The sequence below is a fragment of the Scyliorhinus torazame genome, chromosome 13 (assembly GCF_047496885.1).
Source record: "Scyliorhinus torazame isolate Kashiwa2021f chromosome 13, sScyTor2.1, whole genome shotgun sequence".
NCBI classification, from domain to species: domain Eukaryota; kingdom Metazoa; phylum Chordata; class Chondrichthyes; order Carcharhiniformes; family Scyliorhinidae; genus Scyliorhinus; species Scyliorhinus torazame.
In genome coordinates, this window is record NC_092719.1 from 100,554,318 (window position 1) to 100,570,023 (window position 15,706).

At 54.5% G+C, this 15,706-nt stretch overlaps 1 protein-coding gene across 1 annotated transcript in view; it reads left to right on the top strand.

The window, feature by feature from the left end:
• plxnd1 (plexin D1) overlaps positions 1-15,706 on the top strand; it is a 599,181-nt gene that overhangs the window by 296,410 nt on the left and 287,065 nt on the right. The window contains exons 12-13 of the mRNA XM_072471999.1: positions 2,149-2,312; positions 11,252-11,403. Coding sequence (XP_072328100.1) covers positions 2,149-2,312; positions 11,252-11,403 — 316 coding nt within the window. The remainder of the gene's footprint in view (positions 1-2,148; positions 2,313-11,251; positions 11,404-15,706) is intronic.

Consider the following 15,706-nt stretch of genomic DNA (forward strand, 5'->3'; position numbering starts at 1 on the left):
CTTAACTTCTTTCCTACTTTCTTTATACTCCTCAAGTGTTTCGACTGTCCCCACCCTTCTAAACTGTACAAATGCCTCCTTTTTCTTTTTGACAAGGTTCACAATATCCCTCGTTATCCAAAGGTCCCTAAATTCCCATACTTATCCTTCATTCTCTCAGGAATGTGACTTTCCTGAATCCTAATCAACTGTCGCTTGAAAGATTTGCACGTCATAGAATCATAGATGTTGATTTACCCTCCAACAGCCGCACCCAATCCAAATTCTTCAATTTCTGTCTAATGTTATCGTAATTTGCCTTTCCCCAGTTTAGCACCTTAACGTGAGGGTTACCCTCATCCCTAAAACTTGCGAAATTGTGGTCACTACTCCCAAAATGTTCCCCTCCTGAAACTTCAACCACCTGTCCAGGCTCATTCCCCAAAAGCAGGTCCAGTACTGACCCTTCCCCAGTTGGACTATCTACATATTGCATCAACAAGCCTTCCTGGATACCCCATCCATACATAAAAGTCTGGGGCCCAAGGTCAATTCAGAGACGGACCTTTGTGTGAACCCTCTGGGTGCCAAGTAGGCTGGAATTTGATTAGAGAGCGTGGTATGAGCTCGGGACACTGCGCCTGACACTCTTTCAGGAGTGGAGGACTGGTCCATCTATAGCAGATTGGAACTGTTGGTCATCGGAGGAAGACAGATTTCCAGGCCTTTCGATAACAGGAAGCCATTTCTGAGCAGCCCTTTAGGCCAGTTACTAGCTGCTAAACCAGGGCAAGTGCACCTTTTCATTGATTTTAATGACTGCCGCAGGACCCCGATTTGCATATTTAAGCAGCAGAGTGATTATTTGAAGTGAATAACCAGACCTGGGCCAGTGTAGTTAGGAAGTGAAACATCAGCATGTGAAATGCAGAGACACTCCATTATTCTGCAACGTCATTTGAATCAATGCAACACTATTTGGAATTAACTGAGTTACTCCAATCAAAGAGTGACAAGATTAGTTCCTGTGTAGAACTAACAGCAAATCCTGAAGCAACAGAGGGCTACCTTCAAACATCACACATTGATAAAATTAACTTTACTCTGTATTTAACCCCGTACTGTACGTGTCCTGGGAGTGATTGATGGGGACAGTGTAGAGGGAGCTTTACTCTGAATCTAACTCCATGCTGTACCTGTCCTGGGAGTGTTTGATGGGGACAGTGTAGAGGGAGCTTTACTCTGTATCTCACCCTGTGCTGTACCTGTCCTGGGAGTGTTTGATGGGGACAGTGCAGAGGGAGCTTTACTCTGTATCGAACTCCATGCTGTTTCTGTCTTGGGAGTGTTTGGTGGGGACAGTGTAGAGGGAGCTTTACTCTGTATCTAACTCCATGCTGTACCTGTCCTGGGAGTGTTTGATGGGGGCAGTGTAGAGGGAGCTTTACTCTATCTAACTCCATGCTGTACCTGTCTTGGGAGTGTTTGGTGGGGACAGTATAGAGGGAGCTATACTCTGTATCTAACCCCGTGCTGTACATGTGCTGGGAGTGTTTGATGGGGACAGTGCAGAGGGAGCTTTACACTGTATCTAACTCCATGCTGTACCTGTCTTGGGAGTGTTTGGTGGGGGCAGTGTAGAGGGAGTTTTACTCTGTATCTAACCCCGTGTTGTACCTGTCCTGGGAGTGTTTGATGGGGATGGTGTAGAGGGAGCTTTACTCTGAATCTAACTCCATGCTGTACCTGTCCTGGGAGTGTTTGATGGGGATGGTGTAGAGGGAGCTTTACTCTGTATCTAACCCCGTGCTGTTCCTGTCCTGGGAGTGTTTGATGGGGATGGTGTAGAGGGAGCTTTACTCTGTATCTAACCCCGTGCTCTACCTGCCCTGGGAGTGTTTGATGGGACTAGAGCGGAATCTGGAACTACAAAGGATTTGGTGTTGGGAATCGCAGTTTGAGTTTCCTGGAGATGCGATTGGGACATTCACACTGGTTTGGGGTTTAGTGTTACTCAGTGCTGAGGATCTGTACATGAAGATCTGTGTGTAATTGATTAAACATTCTCCAAAAGTGCGGAACTGTTAGCAAAGCTCATTCAATAGGCGGATGTATATATAGAGCCCCGAGGACAGCACTAACTGGTACAGTTTTGATGTGTTTCGGCAGTGGAAGTGTATAACTGTGAGAGTGGGAGCAATGACTGCTCAGCTTGCTGGGGCCGGCAAGACCAAGGCCATCAGTGTGTCTGGTGCAAAAGTACACAGAGCTGTAAACTGCAGCGTGATTGCCAACAGAGCCAGGACAGCTGCCCTGCCCCCGAGATCCAGCAGGTGAGTACTTAGTGACGATTCACTCTCGTCACAAAACACAAACCTTTCTGTGTTCCCTCTTTGCTCATGCTATTGGCTCCAGGTTTCAGGCACACGACTGTGATCATTGGCTGGGGCCTCCTGCTATAGGGTAGTATGCATGCAAAGGTGTCTGTCTGCACATGTGTTTGCTTGTGCATGTGTGCATGTGTATACGTGGAGATCTATGACCGGGTTTCCTTGTGTTAAAGGCATGACCATCACTGAAACCCCCATATCAACATCCTGGGGGTTACCATTTACCATAAACTCAACTGGACTAGCCACATAAATACTGCGGCTACAAGAGCATGTCAGAGGCTGGGAATCCTGTTACTCACCTCCTGATGTCATAATATACATCTATGTATACAATGGAGTGCAGACAGGCAGTGATTGACACACAGGATGACCAGTAAGCACACAGCACAGTGCAGCCAATCACCAGACAGGACACGACCACTATAAAGCCAGAGGGCATCAGTTTTCCCGTGGTCTCGGGACCCAGCCTCTGAGACAGTCAGAGCTGGCCAGTGCAAACACCATGTGGTTGCTAGTAAGTCTGGTTAGGCTAGTATCAGGTCTCCAGTCAAGTCAGCAAAGTGTCAATCCACAGTTGAACATGTATAATAGTTTAGATGTTAAATAAAATCGTGTTGCATCTTATCATGTGTTGGATGTCTGTCTCTCGCTACACTGCATCAAGTGCAGTCCACTTCGACCCAGCCTACCCAACACATCATGGTACCAGTGAGGGATGCTGAAAATTGACGGACCTACCTTGAGTGAATCAGCGTTGACCAGCAAACAGACGGACCAACCTTGAGTGAATCAGCATTGACCAGCAAACAGCCATCCGGTGACATGGAAAACGTCCACCCTCTTCCGCAGCTCCGCATCGCCGGCAACCTTGGTGCAAATTGGAAGTTCTTCAAACAAAAGTTACAACTCTAGAAGCCACTGACCTCGAGGCCGCATCGGACGCCAGGAAGATCGCACTATTCGTCTCCACAGCTGTGGACCACGCCATCCACATCTACAACTCCCTTACATTCGCTGAAGGCGAAGACACGATGACATTTAAAACATTCCTACTGAAGTTTGACAGCCACTGCGACATTGAGGTGAATGAGAGCTTTGAACGGCAGGTTTTCCAGCAGAGGCTTCAGGGTAAGGATGAACCTTTTCAATCCTTTCTGATCCATCTCCGCATCCTTGCGCAGTCATGTAACTATGACTCGACCACTGATTCCATGATCCGGGATCAGATCGTTTTCGGGGTCCACCCCGATTCCCTTCGCCAGCAGCTCCTGAAAGTCAAGCAGCTCACCCTCACCATCGCCATCGAAACGTGCGTTCTCCACGAACGTGCCAACAATCGGTACTTCCGCATCAGGGCGGCATAAACGGCAAAGCTAACCTCCCACGAGGCGGAACGGGTGCAGGCCATCGCACAAATGCAGGGCCTAAGTATCGACGAGAGTGGCCATTCCGCGCGCTTTTCCTGGGTCCCTGCGCATGCGCGCCACGACCGAGGGGACGGCGAGACCGACGACCAGACTGCGCAGGTGCGTACGTCGTTCGACCGCACTGCGCGTGCGCGATGGCGCACGGAACGCGCTGACGTTGGCGTCATGACGTGTCCGAATTGTGGCTCCGCCCATTTAAAGCGGCAATGTCCGGCAAAATCACGACGGTGTCTACAGTGTGGCAAGCTTGGCCACTACGCAGCCCTTTGCAGATCTGCTCCACTGCCCAGCATCCAGCGATTCCAGCCACGGCGCAGAAGCGTCCGTTCAATACAGCAGGCCATACCGGACTCCGACCCCGACAGCCCAACAGATCCTGATGCTGCGTGCCTCAAATCTCCATACCGGGAGGGCATCTCCAAATCCGATCTTGACACCATCCGCGTCAGACCAAGCATTCTTCCACCGGCCTGCCTGCTCCTTGACTACAATGGCAATGCCATAGCTGCCAGTGGCTCATGCCAACTCAGAGTTTCCAATAAGTCATTTAAAGCGACACTGCGATTTGAGATCGTGGGACCTGACAGAGCATCCCTGCTCGGTGCTTGGGCCTGCAAACTCCTGAACTTGGTTCAGTGAGTCCACACCATGTCATCCTCACAGGCGACAGCCTCACCTGATGAGAACTTCCAGGCTTAAATTGATGACATCATCACGCAGTACCACAGGGTGTTCAACGGAATACACACTCCCATACCGATACAAAATCCTGCTCAAACCAAACGCCACCCCCGAGATCCACGCACCACGGGCAAAATTCTCCAGTATCGACGCGATGTCCGCCGACCGGCGCCAATCAGTCGGGCATCGCGCCGCCCCAAAGGTGCGGAATCCTCCGCATCTTGGGGGGGCGGAGCCCTAACCTTGAGGTGCTAGGCCCGCGCCGGACTGATTTCCGCCCCGCCAGCTGGCGGAAAAGGCCTTTGGTGCCCCGCCAGCTGGCGCGGAAATGACATTGCCGGGCGGCGCATGCGCGGGAGCGTTAGCGGCCGCTCACGGCATCCCCGCACATGCGCTGTGGAGGGAGTCTCTTCCGCCTCCGCCATGGTGGAGACCGTGGCAAAGGCAGAAGGAAAATAGTGCCCCCACGGCACAGGCCCGCCCGCGGATCGGTGGGCCCCGATCGTGGGCCAGGCCACCGTGGGGGCACCCCCGGGGCCAGATCGCCCCACGCCCCCCCCCCAGGACCCTGGAGCCCGCCCACGCCACCTTGTCCCGCCGGTAATCCACGCCGGCGGGACAGGCATTCTAGCAGCGGGCCGGAGAATCGCGGGGGGGGGGGGGGGGTGGGGGCGCCAACTGGCGCGGCGCGATTCCCGCCCCCGCCGAATCTCCGGTGCCAGAGAATTCGGCAACCGGCGGGGGCGGGATTCACGCCAGCCTCCGGCGATTCTCCGACCCGGCGGGGGTTCGGAGAATCTCGCCCCACGTCGGGTGCCGGCACCTCTCAAGGACCACCTCAAGCAGCAGTTACAGGACCTCCAGGACTAGGGCATCATATCAAAGGTTACAGAACCCACGGACTGGGTCAGCTCCATGGTCTGTGTCAAGAAGCCGTCAGGGGAGCTTCGAATCTGCATCGACCCCAAGGATCTAAACCGCAACATCATGAGGGAACATTACCCGATACCAAAATGAGAGGAGTTGACCAGCGAGATGGCTCATGCCAAACTCTTTACGAAGCTGGACACCTCCAAGGGGTTCTGGCAAATACAGCTGGATGCATCCAGTCGCAAGCTGTGCACATTCAATACCCCGTTCGGTCGCTACTGCTACAACCGGATGCCTTTTGGCATCATCACTGTCTCAGAGGTATTTCACCACATCATGGAACAGATGATGGAGGGTATCGAGGGGGTGCGCGTGTATGTTGACGATGTCATAATCTGGTCCACAACTCCTCAAGAACATATCGATCGCCTCAAGCAGGTATTCCACAGAATCCATGAGCATGGCCTCCAACTCAACAGAGCCAAGTGCTCGTTCGGTCAATCAGAAATCAAATTCCTTGGTGACCACATCTCGCAGCAAGGCGTGCGGCCAGATGCTGACAAGGTCTCGGCGATCAACGCCATGAAGGCCCCAGTGGACAAGAAGGGGGGCCTCCGCTTTCTAGGGATGGTCAACTTCCTCGGGAAGTTCATTCCCAACATCGCCCTCCGCCATCTCGTCAAAAAGTCGACGGAATTCCAGTGGCTGCCCGCTCATGGGAACGAATGGTGTGAGCTCAGGGCAAAACTCACCACAGCCCCGGTTCTGGCATTCTTCGACCCTACCAAAGAGACAAAAATATCCACTGACACGAGCCAGGACGGCTTTGGGGCGGTGCTCCTCCAACGGGATGACTCCTCCTCATGGGCCCCAGTTGCGTATGCCTCCAGAGCCATGACGCCCACTGAGCAATGGTACGCTCAGATCGAGAAGGAATGCCTGGGCCTCCTAACGGGAATCGACAAATTTCATGACTATGTGTATGGCCTCCCATAATTCACAGTTGAGACGGACCACAGGCCACTAGTCCACATAATCCAGAAGGATTTGAATGACATGACGCCTCGGTTACAACGAATCCTTCTCAAGCTACGCCGCTATGACTTTGAACTTGTCTACACGCCAGGCAAAGAACTCATTGTTGCAGATGCCCTTTCCAGGTCTATCACCACACCGTGTGAACAAACTAACTTTGTCTGCCAAATCAATGCGCAGGTGCAATTGTGTGCCTCCAACCTTCCGGCCACTGATGAGAGGGTCATCCAAATTCGTGAGGAAACGGCCAAGGATCCTCTGCTACAGCGTGTGATGCAGCACCTCACGAATGGCTGGCAGAAGGGACAGTGTCCCCAGTTTTACAACGTCAAGGATGACCTGACGGTGGTGGATGGCATCCTCATGAAGCTCGATAGGATTGTGATTCCACAGAGCATGCGAGCTATGGTGCTCGGCCAACTCCATGAGGGCCACCTGGGGGTCGAGAAATGTTGACGCAGAGCTCGAGAGGCAGTCTATTGGCCGGGCATCAGCCAGGACGTTGCCAACACGGTCCTCAACTGCCCCACATGTCAGAAATTTCAGCCAGCTCAACCCAAAGAAACTCTGCAGCAACATGAGATAGTGACCTCCCCATGGTCCAAAGTCGGTGTCGACCTTTTCCACGCCAAGGGGCATGACTATGTCCTCCTGGTCGACTACTTCTCCAATTACCCTGAAGTGGTGAAACTGTCCGACCTCACGTCGAAGGCGGTGATTAAATCATGCAAAGAAACGTTTGCCAGGCGTGGGATACCGCTCACGGTGATGAGTGACAACGGTCCCTGTTTTTACAGCCAGGAATGGTTGGATTTTGCCCGGCTATACAACTTTCGACACGTAACCTCCAGCCCCCACTACCCACAGTCAAACGGGAAGGCTGAAAAAGGGGTCCATATCGTCAAGAGATTACTATGCAAGGCTGCAGACTCAGGCTCCGACTTCGACCTGGCGCTGCTGGCATACAGAGCATCCCGCTGTCCACTGGGTTGTCCGCGCAGATGCTCATGAATCGCACTCTGCGAACCACGGTTCCAGCCATCCATGTTCCAGACCTTGACCACCTCACGGTCATACAAAAGATGCAGCAGTCTCGGGCCCAACAGAAATCCGCATACGACGCTCATGCCACGGATCTCACCGAGCTGGTCCCAACTGATTGTGTTCATGTGCAGTTGCCTGACGGCGGTTGGTCCGCCACAGCTGTGGTGGTCAAGAAAGTGGCCCGAGATCGTTCCTCCTCCGCGTGGTTGATGGCTCCTTCCTACAACGCAACAGATGGGCGCTGCGCAGAGTTCCACGCCCGCCACCTAACCATGATGTCCCGCATCACACAATGCTTCATAGAACATAGAACATAGAACATTACAGCGCAGTACACGCCCTTCGGCCCTCGATGTTGCGCCGACCTGTGAAACCACTCTAAAGCCCATCTACACTATTCCCTTATCGTCCATATGTCTATCCAGTGACCATTTGAATGCCCTTAATGTTGGCGAGTCCACTACTGTTGCAGGCAGGCCATTCCACGCATTTACTACTCTCTGAGTAAAGAACCTACCTCTGACATCTGTCCTGTATCTATCTCTCCTCAATTTAAAGCTATGTCCCCTCGTGCTAGACATCACCATCCGAGGAAAAAGGCTCTCACTGTCCAACCTATCCAATCCTCTGATCATCTTGTATGCCTCAATTAAGTCACCTCTTAACGTTCTTCTCTCTAACGAAAACAGCCTCAAGTCCCTCAGCCTTTCCTCTTAAGATCTTCCCTCCATACCAGGCAACATTCTGGTAAATCTCCTCTGCACCCTTTCCAATACTTCCACATCCTTCCTATAATGCGGTGACCAGAATTGCACGCAATACTCCAAATGTGGCCGCACCAGAGTTTTGTACAGCTGCAACATGACCTCATGGCGCCGAAACTCAATCCCTCTGCCAATAAAAGCTAACACACCGTACGCCTTCTTAACAACCCTCTCAACCTGGGTGGCAACTTTCAGGGATCTATGTACATGGACACCAAGATCTCTCTGCTCATCCACACTGCCAAGAATCTTACCATTAGCCCAGTACTCTGTCTTCCTGTTATTTCTTCCAAAATGAATCACCTCACACTTTTCTGCATTAAACTCCATTTGCCACCTCTCAGCTCAGCGCTGCAGCTTATCTATGTCCCTCTGTAACTTGTAACATCCTTCCGCACTGTCCACAACTCCACCGACTTTAGTGTCGTCTGCACATTTACTCACCCACCCTTCTGCGCCTTCCTCTAGGTCATTTATAAAAATTATAAACAGCAGTGGCCCCAAAACAGATCCTTGTGGTACACCACTAGTAACTGGACTCCAGTCTGAACATTTCCCATCAACCACCACCCTCTGTCTTCTTCCAGCTAGCCAATCTCTGATCCAAACTGCTAAATCACCCTGAATCCCATGCTTCCGTATTTTCTGCAGTAGCCTACCGTGGGGAACCTTATCAAACGCTTTACTGAAATCCATATACACCACATCAACTGCTTTACCCTCATCCACCTGTTTGATCACCTTCTCAAAGAACTCAAAAAGGTTTGTGAGGCATGACCTATCCTTCACAAAACCGTGTTGACTATCTCTAATCAAATTATTCCTTTCCCGATGATTATACATCCTATCTCTTATAAACCTTTCCAAGATTTTGGCTACAACAGAAGTAAGGCTCACTGGTCTATAGTTACCGGGGTTGTCTCTACTTCCCTTCTTGAACAAGGGGACAACATTTGCTATCCTCCAGTCTTCTGGCACTATTCATATAGACAAAGATGACTTTAAAGATCAAAGCCAAAGGCTCAGCAATCTCCTCCCTAGCTTCCCAGAGAATCCTAGGATAAATCCCATCCGGCCCAGGGGACTTATCAATTCTCACACTTTCCAGAAATGCTAACACCTCCTCCTTATGAACCTCAAGCCCTTCTAGTCTAGTAGCCTGAATCTCAGTATTCTGCTCGACAACATTATCTTTTTCCTGTGTGAATACTGACAAAAAATATTCATTTAGCACTTGTCCTATCTCCTCGGACTCCAAGCACAACTTCCCGCTACTGTCCTTGACTGGCCCGACTCTTACCCTAGTCATTCTTTTATTCCTGACATATCTATAGAAAGCTTTAGGGTTATCCTTGATCCTACCTGCCAAAGACTTCTCATGTCCCCTTCTGGCTCTTCTTAGCTCTCTCTTTAGGTCCTTCCTAGCTAACTTGTAACTCTCGAGCGCCCTTACTGAACCTTCATGTCTCATCTTTACATAAGCCTCCTTCTTCCTCTTGACAAGTGTTTCGACTCCTTTAGTAAACCACGGTTCCCTTGCTCGACCACTTCCTCCCTGCCTGACAGGTACATATTTATCAAGGACACGCAGTAGCTGTTCCTTGAACAAGCTCCATATTTCCATTGTGCCCATTCCCTGCAGTTTTCCTCTCCATCCGATGCATCCTAAGTCTTGCCTCCGGACGTGCCCTACCACGAGGCCACCGATCTACCAGCAATCCTGCCGATCTCTGCGACCACCGCATTGGCGGCGGTCCCGCCTATCCAAGTGCAGGCGGCCTCTGATCCACCCTTGAGGCAGTCAACCAGATTTTGTCGCCCGCCGCAGAGACTAAACTTATAGACTGAACTTTTGCACCACTGTGTTACCTTATCGTTTTGACCTCTGTTTCATCTGCCCTATATCTGCACTCGCGACACCTTCCTGTGTACACAAGGTCATTTTAGCACATTCTGTATATAGTCACGCACATATTCACCTCCACACGCACATGCACCTTAATATTTATTACCTCAACACACACAATACAGAACAAACAAAAAAAGGGGGAGATGTCATAATATACATCTATGTATACAATGGAGTGCAGACAGGCAGTGATTGACACACAGGATGACCAGTAAGCACACAGAACAGAGCAGCCAATCACCAGACAGGACACGACCACTATAAAGCCAGAGGGCACCAGTTTTTCCATGGTCTTGGGACCCAGCCTCTGAGACAGTCAGAGTTAGTGAGCTGGCCAGTGCAAACACCATGTGGTAGCGAGTAAGTCTGGTTAGGCTAGTATCAGGTCTCCAGTCAAGTCAGCATAGTGTCAACCCACAGTTGAACATGTCTAATAGTTTAGATGTTAAATAAAATCGTGTTGCATCTTATCAAGTGTTGGAGGTCTGTCTCTCGCTACACTGCATCAAGTGCAGTCCACATCGACCCAGCCTACCCAACACATTACTGACACCCCCCAAAGCCTATCAACCATCTACAAGACACAAGTTAGGAGTGTAATGGAATACTCTCCACTGGATGAGTGCAGCTCCAACAACACTCAAGCAGCTCAACACCATTCAGCACAAAGCAGCCCGCTTGATTGCTCCCCCTTCCACAAACGTTCAATTCCTCTACCACCGACTAACAGTGGCAGCATGTGTACAATCTACAAGATGCACTGCAGTAACTCATCAAGGCTCCTTAGGCAGCACCTTCCAAACCCATATCCACTACTGTCTAGAAGGACAAGAGCAGCAGATACCTGGGAACCCCGCCACCTGGAGGTTTGCCACCAGGTCATTCACCATTCCTTCTCTGACACTGGCACAAAATCCTAAAATTTCCTCCCTGACAGCACAGTGATGGTACCTACACCACATGGACTGCAGCGGTTCAAGAATGCAACTCACCACCACCTTCCCAAGGGCAATTAGGGATGGACAATAAATGCTGGACTAACCACATCCCAGGAACACATTTCAAATTATTAGGCGCTTTCAGCTGTCTCTGGTTAAATGAAGCTGTGTGAAATGGGAGGCAGTTGACTGAAGGGGATGTATCTTTCAGATCGAGCCGCTGAGTGGTCCTGTAGATGGAGGGACCCTCCTCATAATACGAGGCAGGAACTTGGGTCGCAGGTTCAGTGACATAGTTGATGGTGTTCACATTGGTGAAATATCATGTACACCTGTGCAGGAGAATTACATCGTATCAGAACAGTAAGTAAAACTGACTGTTGTTTCTTCATTTTACACCTCCTCACTGCAGCGTGGGGATTGGGGAGGCGCTATGAGGGGATTGGGGAGGCGCTGTGAGGGGATTGGTGAGGGGTTGGGAGGGGATTGGGGAGGGGTTGGGAGGGGATTGGGGAGGGGCTGGGAGGGAACGGGGGCTGTGAGGGGATTGGGGAGGGGCTGTGAGGGGATTGGGGAGGGGCTGTGAGGGAATTGGGGAGGGGCTGGGAGGGAACGGGGGCTGTGAGGGGATTGGGGAGGGGATTGAGGAGGTGATTCGGACCACATCCCGCACTGGGTGGTTCTGTGAGTGGACTGGGAGGGGGGAGGGAGCGGGGGCGCAGCTGGTGAGGGTGTTTCATGAGGCAAGGGAGAAGGGGGAACTCCCCCTACACTGTAGCAGGCTTCCATATCCCTGTTATAAAGAATGTTCAGGACCCGGAGCAGTGTGTATCGTACTGCCCAATATCGTTACTGAATGCTGTTGCCGAAGATGCTGGCCTCGCAAATCAAGGACTGTGTCCCGGGGTGATAGGCGAGGATCAAACAGGGTTTTGTGAAAGGGAGGCAGTTGATGGTGAATGTGAGGAGGCTGCTTAATGTAATCAAGATGCCTCCGGAGGGGCACGAGGTGGAGGTAGTGGTGGCGATGGACGCTGAGAAGGCGTTTGACGGGGTAGAGTTGGAGTATCTGCTGGAGGTGTTGGGGCGGTTCGGGTTCAGACAAGGGTTGGTGGACTGGGTCCGGTTGCTGTACAAAGCACTAGTCGCAAGTGTGTAGATGAACCAAATGAGTTTGGGGATTTCGGGCTGCGTCGAGGGATGAGGCGGGGGTGCCCGCTCTCCCCGTTGCTCTTCGCCTTGGCGATACAGGCGCTGGCAATGGGCGTCGAGGGACTGGAGAGGGATTGAGCGGGGGGTCGGGCACAGGGTCTCATTGTATGCGGGCAACCTGTTGCTGTAATTTCAGACCCGTTGGGCAGTATCGGAGGCATCATGGGGACTTTAGAGGAATTTGGCCGGTTTTCGGAGCACAAGTTGAATATGGGAAGGAGCAAGGTTTTCCCGATTGAGATTAGGGAGCAGGAGAGGAGATTAGGAGAATTGCTGATTAAGGGTGTTGGCGGCAAGCTTTAGATATCTGGTGATGGGGGGCTGCGTGGAGCTGCACAGGTTGAACCTGGCTCAGCCGGTGGAGCAGATGAAGGTGGGATGTGCTGCTCCTGCCACTGGCAGGGCGGGTGCAGACAGTGAAGTTGACGGTGCTGGGGAGAGGTTGTGAGGGATAGGGGAGGGGACAGGGAGGGGTTGAGGAGGACGAGCTGTGAGGGATAGGGGAGGGGACGGGGTGGGGTTGAGGAGGACGAGCTGTGAGGGATAGGGGAGGGGACGGGGTGGGGTTGAGGGGACGAGCTGTGAGGGATAGGGGAGGGGACAGCGAGGGGTTGAGGAGGACGGGCTGTGAGGGATAGGGGAGGGGACAGCGAGGTGTTGAGGAGGACGGGTTGTGAGGGATTAGGGAGGGGACGGAGGGGTTGAGGAGGACGGGCTGTGAGGGATAGGGGAGGGGACAGGGTGGGGTTGAGGGGACGAGCTGTGAGGGATAGGGAAGGGGACAGCGAGGGGTTGAGGAGGACGAGCTGTGAGGGATAGGGGAGGGGACGGCGGGGTTGAGGAGGACGGGCTGTGAGGGATAGGGGAGGGGACAGGGTGGGGTTGAGGGGACGAGCTGTGAGGGATAGGGGAGGGGACAGGGTGGGGTTGAGGAGGACGGGCTGTGAGGGATAGGGGAGGGGACAGGGAGGGGTTGAGGAGGACGGGCTGTGAGGGATAGGGGAGGGGACAGGGAGGGGTTGAGGAGGACGGGCTGTGAGGGATAGGGGAGGGGACAGGGTGGGGTTCAGGAGGACGGGCTGTGAGGGATAGGGGAGGGGACAGGGAGGGGTTGAGGAGGACGGGCTGTGAGGGATAGGGGAGGGGACAGGGAGGGGTTGAGGAGGACGGGCTGTGAGGGATAGGGGAGGGGACAGGGAGGGGTTGAGGGGGACAGTCTGTGAGGGATAGGGGAGGGGACAGGGAGGGGTTGAGGAGGACGGGCTGTGAGGGATAGGGGAGGGGACAGGGAGGGGTTGAGGGGGACAGTCTGTGAGGGATAGGGGAGGGGACAGGGAGGGGTTGAGGGGGACAGTCTGTGAGGGATAGGGGAGGGGACGGAGGGGTTGAGGAGGACGGGCTGTGAGGGATAGGGGAGGGGACAGGGAGGGGTTGAGGGGGACGGGCTGTGAGGGATAGGGGAGGGGACAGGGAGGGGTTGAGGAGGACGGGCTGTGAGGGATAGGGGAGGGGACAGGGAGGGGTTGAGGGGGACGGGCTGTGAGGGATAGGGGAGGGGACAGGGAGGGGTTGAGGAGGACAAGCTGTGAGGGATAGGGGAGGGAACAGGGAGGGGTTGAGGAGGACGAACTGTGAGGGATAGGGGAGGGGACAGGGAGAGGTTGAGGAGGACGGGCTGTGAGGGATAGGGGAGGGGACAGGGAGGGGTTGAGGGGGACGGGCTGTGAGGGATAGGGGAGGGGACAGGGAGAGGTTGAGGAGGACAAGCTGTGAGGGATAGGGGAGGGGACAGGGAGGGGTTGAGGAGGACGAACTGTGAGGGATAGGGGAGGGGACAGGGAGAGGTTGAGGAGGACAAGCTGTGAGGGATAGGGGAGGGGACAGGGAGGGGTTGAGGAGGACGGGCTGTGAGGGATAGGGGAGGGGACAGGGAGGGGTTGAGGAGGACGGGCTGTGAGGGATAGGGGAGGGGACGGTGGGGTTGAGGAGGACGGGCTGTGAGGGATAGGGGAGGGGACGGTGGGGTTGAGGAGGACGGGCTGTGAGGGATAGGGGAGGGGACGGAGGGGTTGAGGAGGACGGGCTGTGAGGGATAGGGGAGGGGACGGTGGGGTTGAGGAGGACGGGCTGTGAGGGATGGGGAGGGGACGGAGGGGTTGAGGAGGACGGGCTGTGAGGGATAGGGGAGGGGACAGCGAGGGGTTGAGGAGGACGGGCTGTGAGGGATAGGGGAGGGGACGGTGGGGTTGAGGAGGACGGGCTGTGAGGGATGGGGAGGGGACGGAGGGGTTGAGGAGGACGGGCTGTGAGGGATAGGGGAGGGGACAGCGAGGGGTTGAGGGGGACAGGCTGTGAGGGATAGGGGAGGGGACGGAGGGGTTGAAGGGGACAGGCTGTGAGGGATAGGGGAGGGGACAGGGAGGGGTTGAGGAGGACAGGCTGTGAGGGATAGGGGAGGGGACAGGGAGGGGTTGAGGGGGACAGGCTGTGAGGGATAGGGGAGGGGACAGGGAGGGGTTGAGGAGGACGGGCTGTGAGGGATAGGGGAGGGGACAGGGAGGGGTTGAGGAGGACAAGCTGTGAAGGATAGGGGAGGGAACAGGGAGGGGTTGAGGAGGACGGGCTGTGAGGGATAGGGGAGGGGACAGGGAGGGGTTGAGGGGGACAGGCTGTGAGGGATAGGGGAGGGGACAGGGAGGGGTTGAGGAGGACGGGCTGTGAGGGATAGGGGAGGGAACAGGGAGGGGTTGAGGAGGACGGGCTGTGAGGGATAGGGGAGGGGACAGGGAGGGGTTGAGGGGGACAGGCTGTGAGGGATAGGGGAGGGGACAGGGAGGGGTTGAGGGGGACAGGCTGTGAGGGATAGGGGAGGGGACAGGGAGAGGTTGAGGGGGACGGGCTGTGAGGGATAGGGGAGGGGACGGAGGGGTTGAGGGGGACGAACTGTGAGGGATAGGGGAGGGGATGGAGGGGTTGAGGGGGACGGGCTGTGAGGGATAGGGGAGGGGACAGGGAGGGGTTGAGGGGGACGAACTGTGAGGGATAGGGGAGGGGACAGGGAGAGGTTGAGGAGGACGGGCTGTGAGGGATAGGGGAGGGGACAGGGAGAGGTTGAGGAGGACGGGCTGTGAGGGATAGGGGAGGGGACGGGGTGGGGTTGAGGGGGACGGGCTGTGAGGGATAGGGGAGGGGACGGAGGGGTTGAGGAGGACGGGCTGTGAGGGATAGGGTAGGGGACGGAGGGGTTGAGGGGACGAGCTGTGAGGGATAGGGGAGGGGACAGGGAGGGGTTGAGGGGACGAGCTGTGAGGGATAGTGGAGGGGACAGGGAGGGGTTGAGGAGGACGGGCTGTGAGGGATAGGGGAGGGGACGGGGTGGGGTTGAGGAGGACGGGCTGTGAGGGATAGGGGAGGGGACAGGGAGGGGTTGAGGGGGACAGTCTGTGAGGGATAG